This window comes from Episyrphus balteatus, chromosome 2, assembly GCF_945859705.1.
Source record: "Episyrphus balteatus chromosome 2, idEpiBalt1.1, whole genome shotgun sequence".
Classification (NCBI taxonomy): domain Eukaryota; kingdom Metazoa; phylum Arthropoda; class Insecta; order Diptera; family Syrphidae; genus Episyrphus; species Episyrphus balteatus.
The window spans coordinates 123206272-123225342 of NC_079135.1; the positions used below are offsets into that span (position 1 = coordinate 123206272).

The 19071-nt window shown below is 25.3% G+C and overlaps 1 protein-coding gene across 7 annotated transcripts in view; it reads right to left on the reverse strand.

Moving 5' to 3' along the window:
* Window positions 1–3231: 3231 nt before the first annotated feature.
* LOC129911890 (broad-complex core protein) overlaps window positions 3232–19071 on the reverse strand; it is a 102743-nt gene continuing 86903 nt past the window's right edge. For 5 of the 7 annotated variants that reach the window (XM_055989888.1, XM_055989885.1, XM_055989884.1 and 2 more), the window contains exon 8: window positions 15798–18855. In XM_055989888.1, the coding sequence (XP_055845863.1) occupies window positions 17975–18855 (881 nt within the window). In that variant the 3' untranslated portion in view covers window positions 15798–17974. Of the gene's footprint in view, window positions 5479–8868; window positions 9864–15797; window positions 18856–19071 lie in introns of those variants that run through there. The other 2 variants (XR_008771708.1, XM_055989891.1) reach the window with 2 other exon arrangements.

A 19071-nucleotide genomic window follows, 5' to 3' on the forward strand; every position in this document is an offset into this window, starting at 1 on the left:
GAAATGTAACAGTTTTTCAAAGAATTGATTTATGAAAATATATTTTAGTTTCAGTTTTTCAATGGATAAACAAATGTCAGCTTTGTAAAAGTTAAAATTTTAACTTTTTAGTCAAGTCAATTACCACAGCAAACTATTTTTCTTCTATGTATAAAGTTTTATAGAAGCTACAGTATCACCTGTGAAGCTTTACAGAAGCTTGTTCTGTAATACTTATTATTCATTTAGTCTAACCATTTCATAACGCCATTCAAAAGCCTAAATTAAAATCTCAATCCTTACCTTTACAAGCCAATGAAAACTATTTCAATATTGAAAGCATTTTGTGAAACAGTGTAAGCTCGTTGTAAACGCTGTAAACTGGTAAATGTGATAAGCTGATAAACAAATGTGGCACATTCACCAGCTTTACGATCTTTGTCACAAGTTTGTGTCGTTCTAAATATGCCCCTGTTTATTGTTATTTTATAACCACCCTGTTAAAAATAAAGAACAAATAAAAAAGATAAATCTGTTATATTAAGTTATTTTATTTTTTGTTTTCTTTTCAATCAGAAAAAGAATTGATTCTGTATCTACTCTTATAATTCAAATATAATAATATTATACTTGTTGTGTTTTTTTTTTTGTATTTTTGTGTTAAGATAAAAAATATAATTGTTTTGTTTTTTCTTGTTTTATATTAATGGCAAAGTTATACACATTTATGATATATTTTTTTTTTTCTTCATCTTCTTCTTCTAAAAATTAATTTTTTTGTTTTTGTTTTATTTTCACTGTGTGTATCTATTTTATTTTTTGTTTTGTTTTGTTTCTTGTTAAATTTAAAAATAACTATAAGAAACGGAAATATTTATATAGTGATTTATTATTACTTTATTATATACATAAAATGCTTCTTATTCTTAGTTGGTATTAATTACATTTACACATGAATGATTCAATCAAAAATTTGTATGATTTTTTTTTTTTTTTTATTTTTGTGTTTTTTTATTTTATTATTTTGTTTATTATTTAATTTTACATCTACGATTATAAATTCGGACTTTGAAGATAAAAAGTTTAGAAGCTTAGTTTGTTTAAATATTTATTTTATTATTTTTGTTTTTTTCATTTCTGTAATACTGGTTCTATAAAAAAAATATTTATAGATTAATATACATTAAAAAAATTGTTTGGCAACTGACGTTTCTGAAAAAAGTCTGTAAATATAGTTCACACTGTTTGATGTACACTCTTAAGAAGGAAGAATGATTTATATAGAAATTAAATAATTATTCTTTTTTTTTTTATTGGCACATGATTTAACCGAAATTTTTTTTTGAAGATAAGAAATACAGCTTCATATTTATTTATTTTTTAAAATTTAAATTACATAAGAAAAAAAAATCCTTGAAAAGGTTCTTTTTTTTAAGATATACTTTTTTTTTACTAATAATTGTTTTGTGGATTTTTCTTTAATTTTAAATATATATCTTTTAAATTTTTGTTTTTAATTTTTTATTAAATCACAGATTTTTGTTTTAAATTCCGAAAAAAAGACGACGACGAGTATTTTTCCAAAATGTTATATTTTGTTTTTTTTTTTTTTTACAATTCATAATTTTGACTAAGTTTTTTTTTTAATTTTAATTTTACCTATGCTTTAACATTGATTTGTTGTATGTATTTAGTTTTTGATATGCCTTAATTTAATTAAAAGTGTTTTTTTTTTGTTTTTATTTTTTATTTCAGTGTGAATTTTTTTTTTGTTTTCATATTTTTACAATTTTTTATATCTTTTTATTGTTTTCGAAGTACGAATAGAAGTTATTTCATGATCTTCATTAATAAATTAGTACAATTAATAATTGTAAAATATTTTATTTATTTTTTGTTTTACTTTTATATTTAACTACGTCGATAAAATTGTTTTTCAAAAAAGTAGTCCACAGTTGTAAATAGATGTACCTATGTTTTGTTTTCTTTTTTTTTTATATAAATATGGATAGATGGACAAAAGTGGATAATATTTATCTTATTTTATTTTTTAATTTATTTTAATGGATATTATTTTTATATTTTATTTTTTATTTTTGTTCTTAAAATTACAACCTGAGACTTTTTTTTTTGTTGTGTGGTCCTTTTGTTTTTGTTGACAAAAATATAAACTTGTAATTTTCCTATTTTATTTTGTGTGCTTTTTATTTTATTGAAAAAAAACTATTTCATTGAAAAATATCTTTTGTATTTATTTGATTGAAAAAAATATTTATGTATAAAAAATTGGCACGACTGAGTGAAGTATAACGGCTTTAAGTTTCTATTGAAAAAAAAAATTAATATGATATGAGTTCCAACACGCTCCAACTTGGATAATTTCAGAGAATGAATTAAACTCAAAACATTCAAACATTTTTTTTTTGTTAATTGTTAAAATAAAGTATAAGAAAATAATTTGAAATTTTTTCGAACCACAATTTTGAATTTTTTTTTCTAAATTACAGAAAAATAATTTATTTTTATATAAAAAAAATTAATAAAAGAAAAAAAAAATAAATTAATAAAAATTAAATAACAGCCAAACTAGAATTTTGTTGCTTCGAAATGATCACAGTTGGAGAAAAAAAGTTAAATAAAAAAAATTATTAAATTATATTATATTATTATTTTTTTTTTAATTTATTTACAAAACTTAATCCTAAATATTATTTTGTGCAAAGGTTGAATTGACAGAAGAGGTTAAAATATGAATATGAATTAAAAAAATTAATTAAACGTTAAGTCTCCATTGTCAAAATGATCTTATCAATTTGTCATATGAGTTGAATTTCTTTGATCAAAGTCTAACTGAGCAGTGATGATGATAGTTGAGATTTCACCTCAACGTTTTATTTTATGTTAAAATTAACATCAAATTCTATTTAATTGCATATTGATTACAAAATATCATCAATAACGAATTGTAATTGGCGCCCAATGTGAGGTTTTTTTTTTGTTTTTAAGTCAGAAGAAATTGTCTACTGCAGTGAATTTCAAATTAAGACCTAAGTCAATCAACAAAATTCTTTTCTTTTTGTAATCAAAAGAATTGGCGCCCAACGTGAGTTTTTTTTTTAGATATCCAGTTGATAACAGCTTAGCTGTAAGCTTTTGAGTTTCATTTAAAAAGATATGTTTTCAATGTTATTGAGATAACTAAGATTATAATTGAATTGTTGGTATTTCATTTGAATTTTTAACTCTTTTGTAAAAAAAAACCTTCGCACTAAATATATATACGCATTTTACTTCGTGATTATTTTTCAATGTTTAGATGGCACACCATAATACTACAAAATACACATTATTATATTATCCTTATTTCTTTTATGATTTTATTTTATTTAAAACTCAAAAATTGTTTATGTTTTTTGTTTTGTTTGTTTGATATGATGGAGCATCCGAATTTGTTTGTTTATTATTTTTGTAAAAATTCTTGCATCCGGTTTATTGTAGTATAAATTTTAGTTTATTAAAAAATAAAATTTTCTTAAGCAAATAATTAAATACCTGAGAGCCTGGATATGTGCGAATAACAATATGTTGAACATGTTTTGTTTTTTTATTTTTCTTCTTCTATTTTATGTTTTTTTTTTTTTTATAATGTCCTTCTAATATGATTTTTATTTAAAAATTATTTTTTTTTAGACGTAGAAAAATGCATGTTTTCATATTGAAGATATGAATATTATATATATTTAATTTTTTTGTTTGTAATAATAATTTTCAAAAAAGATTTTTTTTTTATGTTTCTTCCATTTGTTTTTGTCATTTGTACTTCACGGGTGAAAAATCACTGAGTTTTTTTTTGTTTTTCTTTTTTGTTAATTTTTATCTAATATTTAAATATTTTACACTCAAAGGATGATAAATATATATATATATATGTGTGCTATCCCTGAAATATATATATATTTTTGTTTGTTTAAATTTTTATTCCTTGATGTAACATTTACAAATAGTTTATTTTTTGTTTTTATTTTTTAAATATATATTAAATGTATATAATTTTAAGATTTAATTATTTATATAATATTTTTTTTTTTCAAGGTGAAACCTTTTGATAATTTGTTTTTGTTTTTTTTTTTTTCATTTTAACCTTTATCGCTGGAATATTATTTTTTAGAGAAATTTTTTTTGTTTAACCAAACATTTTACTTAAGATATAATTATTAAATAAAAAACTAAAATTAAAAAAAAAAATTCCAACCCAATCTAAGATAAGGTTTTTTTTAAGAACCAAAACAATTTTTTTTATAAGGATAAAATATATAATATATATGTATAATAATTTTTTGTTTTTATTTAAATTACAAAACGTAAAAACGCATTTGACAACTGTACAATAAGTCCTTCTTTCTCTTCCACATGAAAACACTTCCACATATTTTAAGTGTGGAGATTTTCAAAAAAAAAAAATAAAAAATAAAACAATAAAAATATTTATTTAAATTCTATTTTAAAACTAATTGAATATTTGTATTTTTTTAATAAATTGATAAACTTATTCTAAGTTTTAACTAAAATAATTAAAAAAAATATATATTCATAATTATTTACAGCACTTATAGAGATAACTTTAACTTTTTATGTAAAACAAAAAAAAATAATAATAAAAAATATTAAAAAGAAACTCTTCTCATGAAATATTGCACGTTCGCCAAATTTTTATAAAAAAAAAAAGTTATAAACTTAAACAAATTTAAATTCTTTTCTTTTTTTTCATTCTTTTTCTTTGTAAAACAAACAAAAGAAATTAAGGATTTAAAGGAAATTAATAAAACAAAAAGCTTTAAATTTTATTTCTCTAAAAAATCGCATTCCATCTTAAGTCCTATTGGATGCCTGGCGGCGGCTGTCCCAACTCGCTGGTGAAATCAAACAAGCTTGTTGCCCTCGGATGTCCTGTCATCGAATGGTGATGATGATGATGATGTGGCACAAGGACATTTTTGATCGCTGATGTTTTGAGAAGGCGTTTTAGCATGCCACTCGATCCGCGATGTTGTAGACTCTTGTGCGTTGTAAGGGAATTTTTTGTGCGATAGCGACGATGGCAGAATTCACAAACATACAGGGTATCCGATTGTTCGTGTTTATCCTGGAAGTGACGTTTGAGCGAGTAATAGCAGGAGAAGGTGCGTCGACAGTATGGACATTCTTGTGGCTCATTAATGCCACCACTTGTGGGTGGAGGCATGCGTAGTGGTAGCTGTGGCTTTTGATCAATGCCACCACCCATACCATGGTGTGGTGATTGCGTTGGTGGCGGCGATGAGTGGTGATGATGGTGATGGTGCATAGCGCCAAGGAGGCCACCAGACGCCAGCGAAGAATTCGGTGATGTCAGTGAGATCGGCGAAGGGGATGAGGTAGAATTTGTCGACGATGACGATGTTGACAGTGGTGTTTGTGCTAGTTGCGCATTAGCGGCTGAGACAGCAGCAATTTGGGGGCCTGGTGGGTGGTTTATTTTTTTGGGTTTGTTTCAATTTTTTTTTGTAATTTCATGTTATTTTTTTTTTTTTTTTTAATTTAGTGTTACGATTTTTTTTAAATTTATTAATTTTTTTTTTTGAAACATTTTTTTTTGTTTTGTGTGCAGGTTGGTATATAGGTGGAGTAGAAGATGGTTGGTAGATGGTTGGTGGTTGGTAGTAGTAGTAGTAGGTAGGTAGAGTAACACATTACAAATTCGTGTACCGAAAAAATATACAAGAAAAAAACAGAAAACCAAAAAAATTTGTAAGTTTTTGTTTTTTAAATCCAATTTTGTATAATTTTTTGTAAATTTATAATATTTTTTTTTATATAATAAAAAATAATCTTCAATTTTGAAACATTACATTTTTGGAGAAAAATGAAATTTAACAAAAAAAGAAATTGTAATGTTTTAAAATTAAAGTTAAATTATAGTTTTTTTTTTTAATTTTATTATAAATTTATTTAATTTTAAATTTTTTGTTTTATATATATTTTCCAATATTTACAAATTACACAAGACAAAAAGCTGCACACAAAACACAAACTAGTAGGTAAATGAAAATTGATAAAAATTAGGTTTTGTTTTTTAATTGTTACTCACATGATAAAAGGATGCAACTTCAATGGAATGGCGTTGAATTTGTGTTTTTTATTAAATGGTGCGATGGACGATGAGATACAAATCAAACATTTAAGCATGAGAATTGCGTTGATGAAGGCATGGATATGAATTAAAGCTATGTGATGTTGCCTGCAAGATGTAAGCTTTCATTTATAAAAGACCTAAATGCTAAGCAAAGTTTGAACCTTGTTCAAAGTTTATTCAATAGATAATTAAGGGGCGGATAAAAAAAAAACTCATGGACAAAGATGCCTTATCTTGAGAAAAGTACAAGGGTAATGAGTTTCGAAAAACACTGGTAATTACTGCAACAATTTAAAACAACAAAATATTTTTAGTCACTGTAAAAATGAACGTTAGTGAGACTTCGGATGTAAAAAAAAAACTTTCTTACCGTCCGTAAAATTAAGTGCACACTGTTAAGCTGTGAAGAAATGATAGGGCAGTGTTCATTTTCTAAAGTTAACTTAGGTAAGTGGCTCTCAAGTGGTCAATATAGGGAACTTAATAAATACTTCCGTTGATGAAAAATACACTGCCTTTACATCTGTAAGCTTAAGGGCGGCTCTTTAATTGATCATTTAAGAAGAAGTTCCGAATAAATGTTTAATGGTAAGGTATGTAGTTCACATATTTTCAAAAGATTTGTAGCTCAAGATTTCAACATTGGCCACCAATTAGTTAAGAAAATATGATATATTGCAGGTAAGGTAGTGCTCAAAACCATAGAAAAAATGAAGTTAAAAAAGCACTGTTTTGTTTGAAATAATTCACACAGTCATAGTCGTGGTTTACATTTGACAGTATTTTCTGTGCCGATTGTGTTTGCTTAAAAAAAAGATGTGAGGAAACTGGAACTGTTTAACTGGCACCACTACCTTACCAGCAGTGCAACAGATCTGTTCGTAATGCAAATTTGTAAGGATTCTGTCATCTTTGTATCTATTCGAACGCTCATCGAAATAAATGTAGTTACATACTATTTTTGGAAAAATAGCACAATTTGTAAGAGTAACATGACACCAAAAGTTATCATTCAGTTGAAGTTGTATCCTCCTGCATAGCAAGAATTAAAAAAAAAAACCAAGAGAAAAAAAAACGTAACACAAAATGAAATTATAAAATTATTTCACCAAACTCCAATGCAATGAAAGAAGACTATATAAATATTCTATGAATCCTTAGCTAGCATGCTTATATTTTATGTATAAGAACCTATTTATAGCTTCATCAAAGAAAAGCCCAAAATGCACATAATTTCTATTATAAATATAGTTAAGAAGGAAAATCAAAGTGAAGACTTCAGTTTTTTTTACTTGTAAAACAACAAAAGTAATATAATATTCATTAAAAGCTCTATATAGAAAATAAAATTATAAAGCAGTTTTTTTGTATATAAAAATAAAATTTGAAAATGAAAAAAAAAAAAAATAACTTTAAAAGCACACATTATGAGAACGGCATTCAAAGTTAAACAATAATAGAACAAAAATAGTACTAAAAATTAAATTTAACAAAATAATAAAAAATTAAATTAAAAGTTTAAGTAAAAAAAAAAATATTAAAATAGAATTTAGAGAATAAAAAATAGTTGTCGGAAGATGCATTTCTTTAGAAGTTATTTGCTTGTAATTTTGAGAATATTCTTTTTATAATTGTAGTAGTTTGATATATGTATATAAAATAAATTGTAATAATTAGCTTTTACAAATTAATTTTTAACTTTTTTTTTTATATAAAAATATAATTCTTAAAAGCATTGAAATAAATCTACTCGAGATAATTTTTTTTTTTGGTTAAATTTATTTCTAATTTTATTTTCTACTTAAATTTAATTTGTTTTTTAAATGAAAAATAATTTAGAACTTAAGTACTAAATTGTGTACTAATTACAATTGTACTTAATTTTAGTGCTAAAACTAGCTTATATCCAATTGTTATGTCTAATTTTAGCTCAAAAATATAAAAAGCTTTTGAAAAGCTTTTAGTACAAGCACTTTAGTACTAAAAAAAATTAAGATCAAATTTTAAATTAAGAGAAATAAAAGTAGTATCTACAACCCAAAAGAGATGAAAAGATGAGATTTGATATTATAATTTTGTTTTGTACATTTTTGTTTGTTTAATAATGTAGAAAGAAGATAATAGACCAATCAATAGTTTGTAGGATGTAGGTTAAGTTTTTCAGCAACAGCAGAAGTAGATCAATGTGGGAAAAGAAAAGAGACAATTTTCGCAGAGAAATTTCCAAAGAAAACTAAATAAAAATAGTATCTAAAAATATAAGAGGCCTTGATGGTAGCTATATAAATTGTTGTCCGTATTATGTTAAGAGTGAATGATAAAATAGTTTTTTTTTTTATTTAATCAAACCTTGTTTTTTTATAATACAAGTAGAATAGATTATAGAGTATAAAATTAGGCAATAATTAGAAAGTAATATAATTATATGATGCAATTCTAAACTAAGCTTATTTTTCTTAAATTTTCTCAATGAAACAATATAATTTACAAATTTCTAATGAGAGAGAGACAGAGAGAGAGGTATATAATCACTTAGATAGAGAGTGAGTGAGAAATATACAGAGAGATATCATAATTTACAGCAGATGAGAGAGAGAGAGTGAGAGAGCGAGAGAGAAAGCTCCCCAAAATATGTAAAAAAAAACAGGATATAAAACTTGTTTTTTTTTTTTTAATTGTCTTGTAGAAGGAGATTTAAGAGATTTTTTTATTCTAACCTTGGCGAACGTTAAAAGGACTCGTCTCTCTTTTCTGAGGATGAAGGTAGATTGTAGGCAGAGTAGATGGCACTGGTTGTGTGTGAAGCTCCTGTGTTGAACGGAGTGATGGAGGTAGAGGCGTAGGTGTAGACGGTGCAGCAGCATAATAGATGATGCCTTTTTATTATAATATCCGCACATAATGTATATAAATGTATATAAATTGACTACGATTTGAAGGTAGATAGTACTAAAAAAATGTATGTATAAATGTATAGAAGGCGATTGTCCACAGGTAGTGTAGTTATTTTTTTTTTCTTAATATTCACATCAATGTTAACGATACGATTACTGATTATATATCACTACTATAGAGATAGTTATTTTTTTTTTTAATTTTAATTAGTATTTTAGTGTTTTTTTGATTTTTTTAAAATTTATTGTTCTAATACTAATATTGTGTATATGGCATTGCTTGTCATAATTCGAGAAGATAATAATTATTATTATTATTTGTCGTTGTATTTTTTAATTTATATTGATTTATAATTTTTTAATCATTTTTTGTGTGTGTGGCAAGTTTTCTTGCATATTCCTCACAACACACAAATTTTGTTCATTCACTTTTTGTCTTTTTTTTGCTCATGGTTATTTGCTTGTTTTATGTCTTTTGATTGTCATTTTTTTGATTTTTGCTTGTCTTTTCATTTTTGTATTTTTGTTTGATCAGTAATATACGAAGGGAGTTGGTAGCACTTGATGGTTGGCAAGTGCAAGCACCTCCTAAAAGAATTTAATATCTTTCATTTCCAATTCGCCAGGTCGTGATTTATGATAGGTGTATATGTGCGTCATCAAGGAATTTCGTGAACAGTAGACCCTTTCACATATGATGCAACGGTATTCCTCCTGACGTTCGGCATGCTTATCGGCAATATGACGTTTAAGTGAAGCTTTCGAACACAGTACCTTACCGCAGAGCTGGCATGAAAACAGTTTCTTGGGTGAACAGCCTGGAAATTTGGTTAACTAGGTTTTATAAAAATACACACACTCGATTTGATTTTTTTGTTTTTGATTTTTAGAACTTTACACCATTATCTCAGAGATTTTAAGGAATATAATAATGTATATTTATTTTGTTTTAAGAGAGAAAGAGATACGAGAGAGAGAGATAGAAGTGGTTGTATCGATTGTAGTGGTATGGTGGTTGTGGTAGCAAGTGATAGAAGGTGGAATTTATAGGCCCTACCTATTTCTCGATTATAGTATGGGAATTATATTCTATAGGTTTTCTTTATTAACAAAAAAATAAATTTCCAATTTATGTTCTTAAAAATATAAATGCTTCATTCCGACTACTAGAATTAAAAAATAACAAAAAAAAAAAACTTATAATACGAATTATATTTTTAAATTCCTCTCTTTTTTTTTATTGCCGAGTGTGCACTCAAATATATTTAGATAAATAAATAATTAAATAAATAAAATTAATAAACCTCATAGTATGTATATCCTGTAAGATGAATAAAGATGGACACAAACTTCAGGCCCCCAAAGCTTAACTTCTTCTTTAGTATAAGAATCGTTCCAAGTAAAGGAGAGATTACAAACACACACACATCTAGTATATGTTTTTATTTTTAAGTGAAAGAAGAGAAAATCTGTTGAGATTTTTTTTAAATGTCAAAAATACAACGACAACAAAAAAATTATAGCGATGGTGAAAACACAAGAATACACACAATTTTTTACGATTTTTTTTTTGTTTGTTTATATTTTCTTTAATAACTCAATAATTTTCTTTTTATTTACGAAAATATTTTATGTATATATATATATATATATTCTCTAAAAAGGTATTCATTTATGTACTATGTACGAATAGTTGTTTTTTTTTCTTTTAAATTTTTTAATTAGAAAAGAAAAGATAAGATATAAAAAAAATAATAATATAATAATAATATTTTTATGTACTATTAAGAAAATAATTAATAAATAAGTAGTTTTTTTATATGGATTTTTTGTTTTGTTTCAAATTCGAATATAACAAACAAATTTTATTTTCTATAAATTGTTGTTTCATTTTTTTCTCTTACTGTAGAACTTGCTTGTAGTTTTTTTTTTTACTTTTATTTTCTTACTTAATAATGGATTTAATTTTAATGGATTCTGTTTTTTGTTTAAAATGAGATGGTATTATGTTTATTTCTATTTTTTTTTTTTTTCAATTTGTAGTTTACTATTTATGTACTTTTTTTTTTTAAATTTATGTTTGAATTTATACAATTTTTTACATTTATCTATTTATGTGATATTAACAGAAAAAGATGTTAAGTGTTTTTATTTAAAATTAAAAGTAGTATTTCGATTAGCTATTCCTTTGTTTTTTAAATAAGCTTTAGGGTTTTGAGAAAAAATAATGTGTTTGCAGCTTAAGCGTACGCATGAATTGCAAAAATATGGTGGATATTTAGTAAAATGAAGATAATATGTAAAAAAAAAAAAATAAAGACATAACAGACAAACACACAAAATAATGTTAGTATAGGAGCATTAAATACCAATTTAAAAATAAAAAAACAAGAGTGTGTTTATAGCTTAAAACAAATTCAGTTCCTATAAAATTCCTTCCTAAACAGATAAAGACAGCTTAATAAAAAAGTCCCCCTTTAATTTAAAGTCAACAGAAATTTCAATATGGTAACACCATAAAAGTCAATAACAATCAATAAAAACAAAAACAAATGTAATTGCACTGTTTGATTTTTCTTTTTGGGTCATAACACAATGAACCTACATTATTGGTTATATATTGTTAGCCATTCACAATTACAAACAATGCGAGAAATAATTTTTTTTTGTTGACGAATATAAAAAAAAAAAAAAATACAAAACAAATAAGGAAACCCTTTTTGTGTATAATTCACAATGCAATCGAGAGAATGCAACAACTGCAATGTCTGTTCAATTTAAATGACTCATGGTAATGATCATAATTAAAAGTATGTCAAGGTCATCGAAATCGTGCAGGCATGGAGCGCCCATGCAACAACAAAAAAATAAAATTACCAGATTTTTTTTTTATTGTATTCATTATATGCCCTTGGATTTTCTTTTCTTGTTGTTGTTGTAAATGTCTTTTGATAGCTTCAATACGTACAAACAGCAAGAAAGTATGATGTGTAACACACATAAATAAAATATACTTGCTTCAAGTTGTCTCTGGATGCACCCTGCATTGAGAGCGAGAGGTGGTGGTAGATGCTTGTAATTTGAAACATATACACGTTATCTCCTGCGGTTTAACGACAACGACCCACGACAAGAAGGAAAGAATTCAAACAATTTTTTTTTGTAATCAGACATTTTTACTTCATAATATTTTCATTTTGAAGAAAATGTATGTGGTTGAGGTTATCTATTGTGATTTAACCATTTTTAGTGCCAGTTATTCAGTGATTTTAATAATGACATATTGGATGTAATAACACAGGTCGGCACTATTGTTTGCAAAGTGAAACTTTTAAGTTGCACAACGGACCAATAAATGGTCTAAGTGTGTCAGTCGTTTTCCTAACAGCCATTTCTACCGAACCTAGCCTAAGTTGCAATCAGAGATTTGTTAAATTCAAATGTCAAATCAAACAGTACTTATTGTGTGTTTGATTTATAATTTAGAAGTGTTTCAGATAGAGGGATCTGCTGTCGGAAATTTCGTTTTTTCCTAATTGAAGTGAGATTTTGTGATTCAGATATCTCCGAAATCAGAACAAAGGTGAAATCAATTTTGTTACCGAAAAGTCAGAGATTCTTTCCAAGCTTTAATTATACTAAAAAAAAAAAGAAACATTCAAGCAAACAAAGTAATGATAAGAAATGATAAAGGATGTGTATTGATAAATTTAATTCAACAATACAAAATGTCTAACAGAATATAAATTAACTCCAATAAAAGGAAAAAATGTAAAAACTCTATCAAAATTGATGGAATATGATAATTAAAACAACTGAATACCTAAGTGCAATTCTTATATGCATCTCGAACAGAGATCTGCAAATATTTCATGCATTGCAGGTAAAGTAGTGTTTCCATTTAAAACAAACATGCAAGAATTATTTGAAGTTAAGAAATGACAGTTGACAATGAATTGACATTTCTTTTCGATAAAGGGTGTTTCCCTCTAATTTATTTTTTGTTATATGACAGTTTCACAATCGAATGAGTGGCATTTATGTGGTAAATATTAAGAATTTAGGTGAAACTTTCTATGTTTAAATTTAGACTGCCTTACCTTAGGAGCAGTTTTAGATCTCCTTAGCTTAGGGAAAATAAGGTAGTTGTTCTTTTTACATAGAAAAGTCAATTACGTTTCTATTACTGATCACTTAACTAGCACTTATTCGACTGTGACTGGCTCTTAACTGGGCCTTAAAGTAACATTCCTAATAGAATAAAGCCTGATAGAGTTTCCTACCTTGCCGACAACTTTGAAGTTTGAATTTTTATGCTTAGAAAATATTCTATAATATGTAAATATCACCAAAACTACATATCAACTTTGCATTTTATAAGACTTTGAAAATATGAATTGCCATTTATAATGTCAAAAAAAAAAAAAATGGACAAAAAGCAAGAAATATACAAAAAAAAATAAATAGATGGATGGCATTTAAAAATGGTTAAATTCTCTCAAAATATTTTGGTTTTTTTTCCCATTTATGAACCTATTTCAAATCTAGCATAGTATTCCTTTCTTTTTTCTTTTTGTTAAAAAATACTCCGTTTTTAGAAAATAAAAACATTTAATCTTAATCATTGTATTCATACAAAGTTTTTAATTAACTAAATAATTACTATATTCTGTAATATTATATTTTAGTTGTTTGTTTTTTATATGATTTCATTATTTATGTGTACAGTTTCTGTTGTTTAATTAATATATTTATTGTTGTTTTGTTTTACTTTTTAAAATTGCTAATAAGAAGGAAAAATATAAACTAAATTATATAATAATAAAAAAAATATTTTTTTTATGTTTTACATTTAACATATAGTGCATTTTACAGTTGACATAAATTTGTTTTCTTATTTGTTGTTTATTATTTATATATTTAAATTTAACATAAACTTTCAGTTTTTATTTTGTTAAAATTTTATAAATGTTATGTTTAAATTATGCTCTATTATTTTGTTTTATTAATCATGTGTTATATCAATCAGAGATAGGAAATATAATTTATTTGTTTTGTAGAATAATAATATTTATATATATTTTTTATACAGAAAAAGATTAAACTTAAGCAAAAGGGTAATAATTAAACTTAACATTTAAAAAGCATGTTATTTATAAAACATAAAAATAAGAACTTATAACACATAATTTACAATAATTATTTTTTTTTATTTATGTAAACTTTGTTTTCTATGCACCGATTTTTTTTTAAACATTTTTTTTGTTTTGTTTTCTTAATAAATTCATATTTTCATATTGAAAATAAATACATTCATAATAATATTTAATAATAAAAAAAAAAACAAATCTTTCTTTTTTTTGTAAAATAAAAAAATAATTTGGTATCAAATAAAAATAAAATTCAGACTTTGTTTTAAATTTTTCTTCTTCTTTCAGAATCACTCTTATCAAAAAAAAAACTTAAAAAATTTTGATGAAATCCAATGAAATATAAATAAATTATAAAAAAATAATGTATTTGAAAGTAGGTATACATATATAAAAAAAAATATATATATATAAATAAAAATGTTTATATCTAGTATTTCTAGTGTATAATATAATACGAATTCTCATTCATTCTTACTCTCTCTTTTTTAATTTTCTTCGCCTGATAAATTTTAAATAAAATTTTAGTTTTAAAATTTTAATTTTTTTTTTTGTTAAATAAAAGTATACAAAAATTTTGATTTTTTTTATAATTCAAGTTTTTGATATAAAATCGAAGAAAAAAAGGGGAAGGGCAGGGAGAAAAATTCAGTCTTAGGACAATCACAAATTGCTTAGCAAAACTTGTTCAAAAGAAAAATTAAAATCATTTAAAACAAAATAATAAAAAAATTTTGCGCAAATTATGAAAAAAAAATATTTTTTTTCTTTCTTTCTTTTGATTTATATCCATTGGGGTTTTTTTGGTGTTTTTTTTTTTACTTTTTAAATATATGTTTTAGTTAATTAATTTTTTTTTTATATTTTTGTATATTTTTAGTCTTTTTTTGCCTAAATATTAATGCCAATTATAGTCATGATCACAATTCGTTTCTCTTTAATTTAAATTTTTTAATTTATTTTTATATAATTTGGGAAGTTTTCTTTCGTTTTGTTTTTATATATATTTTTCTTAAGTTTTTATTAGTTTGAAAAAAAAAAAAAAAATGGAAAATTAAATTTTGCCGATTTAAATGTTTCTTAATGAAATGAGACATTCTAACCTATCAGTCCTTTCGATATTTAAAAACAAAAAAAATATTATGAATTCGATTGGTTTTTTTAAAGGAAAAACAAAATAATATATTTATGATAAAATAAAATAAAAATCAATGACGAACTAAAATATAAAAAAGAACACATGTTAGTGTGTACCTTAAATGAACGATGATAAAAAAATATAAAGAACAACAAGTATAAAATGGAACTAAAAAAAAACTTCTACCGAAAGATCTTTTTATTCTCTTAACCATCTAACTTTAGTTTTTTCTTTATATTTATCAGTCCAAAAGTTAAAAAATTGTTATATTATTATATACTTTTTTTTTTAATTATTTAAAAATATAATTTTAAGTATTTTTTTTTGTTTCGTTTTAAAAAAACGAATTTTTCAAAATAAAATCATTTTGGAAAATAAAATTTATAAAAAAAAATAATTTTTTAAAATAAAGAAAAAATACTTCTACATAAAAAATTCTTGTTTTAAAAAATGAATTCTGTACAAACACTTATGCATATTATACAATATTTTATCTTATAGTTTAGGGTGTATATATTATATATATATATTTATAAGTAGATAATATATTACACTTTAGAGTACACATTAATTCCGATTAAGGGAGGGGGTGATTTTTTTTTTTTTAAATGGGTTTGTTACACATTTTTGTTTAATGATGAAAGTGAAAAGGTTTTTTCTTTTAACCTATATTTTTTCATACACGAATCAGAATGGTAACTAACTATATGAGTTGTGAATTATAAAAAAAAAAGAAAAAAGTTAAACAATAAACGAAGCCTAAGCATTATATTGTCAACAAAAATTGCACATGGAAGTCTATTCTATATTCGATTTACTTAAATTTATTAGTTTCTTTTTTATTTATTTATATTTAAGACAAAATCTAACCATTTAAGATTAGTATTTGAAAGGGCAGGATATTTAATAAAAAAAAGTAATTATACTTTTTTTTTAATGCTTAAGGATAAGAAAACAATTGACTTTTGAAAACATCGCACGTTTCAAACTAATGAAATTATACAGGGTAATTTTCTTTTATTTAGGTAATTTTTATGTAGAATTAATTTTTCGAAAAACAGGAATTCATTTGGTTTTCTGATTTATTGATTTCATTTTAACAATATGGCATTATGCAGTTGTGCATGAAGCATCAGCGGAACTTCATTATCGACGTTGGTGTATGTTATTCTTTACTGTAGCAAAATTAAGTCCACATGTTTGACGTTTTATGCACTTTTTCCCTTGTACAAAAACTTTTAAAATCTGACATAATGATCAAAATAGGATAAAATTTGACTTTCAAAAATAAAAAAATAAATTAGCATTTACCATTGTGCACGGTGCATAAATCGAAACTTGTCTACTGACATTATATCATGTCAGCCATATTTAAAAGTTCAGCTAATTAAGTCAAGGACACAATGAAAATTATTTGCAACTTTTGACGTTTAATGTACAAGAATTTTGTTTTGACACAATTTTTTTTGCAATCTGACAGTTCTTACGTATTTTGCCACATAAATCTCAAATCCACGTGAGCTGATCGAAACAGGATATGATTTCATTTTCATCTTAAAGCACAAATGCAATTTTGTATCGTACACAGTGAGAACTTTATTATCGACAGAAGTTCACGTCAGCCATAACTTCAGCAACATTAAGTCAAACACAGAATGAAAATGATTTGCAATATTACGTCATTTTTGCACAATATTTCACAAATTTTATCTATTTGACCATCAAAAGTCATTAAACAAATTTAAATTAGCCAAAAGAGAATGTCAGATGCGCTTGTATTTTGTATTGTACGTCATGAACCAAAATAGGATAAAAAAAACTATAACAATTAAGCAATAGTGCAATTTAAGGATAAAAACTTAAGAGAACATGGCTCTTGATAAAAAAAAAGTACTAGAAGTCAATTTATTTTCTTAATCCTATAAGCTTTGACGTTTTCAAGAAAATTACTCTAGGAGAGAAAAATATGGAAAGATCTTCAAACAGAAGATCATTTCAAGAAGAAACAAAATTAAAATTCTATCAATAAAACATTCATATCTAAATCAGTCTGCGAATTGTCGTTTCTTCATTTAAAATTCAAAAAAAAAAAAAAAACTCGCTGTCAAAAATATACATTTTTTTTTATAAAAGCCTAACAAAATAATAATCACAGAAAATTGCATTTTATCATATATATATCTTTTTTTTCATATTTTTTTTGTTTTGTTATCTTTTTTCTTTCTATCAGTTCGCATTTAGGTAGGTATTCTTCTCAAGTTTACACATAAAATAATGCATCTAGAGATCAGAAAAATATAAGAAACATCAGCAGCAGCAAATAAACACAGTCCAAGACGGACAAAACGAAAACTGTTAATAAAAATGGAAAATGAAGTTTTCTATTTTAAAGATGAAGAGTTTTTTTTGAATATTTACATGAAGATTTTTTTTTTACATTTGGTTTGTGTGTGTATTTTCTATTAACTTCTCAGTCTATCTGAGGCATTTTTATCAATATGTTACACGCGCGCATACACAAATTTTGAGATATATTTTCTTTTTTTCTTAAAAAATTGAATATTTTTTTTCATTTTCCATTTTACTGGGCAAATTTTTGGGCGCACACTGTAAACAGTTGCCTCAGAAAGTGATGTTGTTCTTATAAGAAATCCATACATGGTTTAACAACGCCACCTGGCGAATGCTGCTGCTGTGTTATTGGTGATAGTAATAATTCTGCTGCACTACTACCGCGATTACCGACAACACTACCACCCGCAACATTATTATTACTATTTGTTAACGAATGATGCAAACTACTACTATGGAAATACGAAGAATGATGATTTTTTTGTCTTCGATGGTAGATGCTTTTGTGGTTATTGAGACTATTTAGGGTACGGAATACCTTGTGACATAAATTACAAACAGCATTATTTAATGGCTGCAAGTGCTGTTGTTCCTTATGACGTTTAAGTGTCAATTTAGTGCTAAGAAGTTTACCACAAACGTCACAACGATGACAAGCTGTCAATGGTAATGGCAAGAGGAGGCGATTACTTGTTGCTGATGTCAGCGATGATCCAGATGGTCCACTTAATCCACCCTGCCCGCCACCTGGTGACAAAGAACGTCTATGCAGTTGCATTGGATGATGATGTAACGAATCAATTGGTGATGCACTATGATGATGTAAATGTTGTAGTGCTGCCGATGATGACACCGAACCAGAACCAGACGATGAAGACATCTGTTGTTGTTGTGAGCCAACGATTTGATGTTGAGGTTTTGATGAATCGTGGTGGCTTGAGTGCGACTGATGGTGAAGCATATGGTGGGAATGAAGATGCGGCGAAGAATGTTGTTGTTGTTGTTGTTGATGATGTTGACTATGAGGAGGTGGTACTTGTGGTTGCTGTTGTTGTTGTTGTTGTGGTTGGTGGTGGTGGGAGGGATGATGGTGGTGATGGTGATTATTGTTACTACTATTTGAATTGCCACCGGGTACTATAACGCCACCGATAAGGCTGGTGCTTCCACCTATATTGAATATAGGAAGAGAAGAGAAAAAAAAGAGACAATAGTGACTTTCAGTAATCTCAGTGTAGTTTTTGTTTTTTTTTAATTTGAAGTGATTTGTTGTTTTTGTTTTTTTTTGATTTCAGGCAACTTTAAAAATGTTACAAATTTTGCTAATTTTGTTTGGATATCTTTTTTTGGAATATTAACAAAAAAAAAAAAAACGCGAATTTCCGC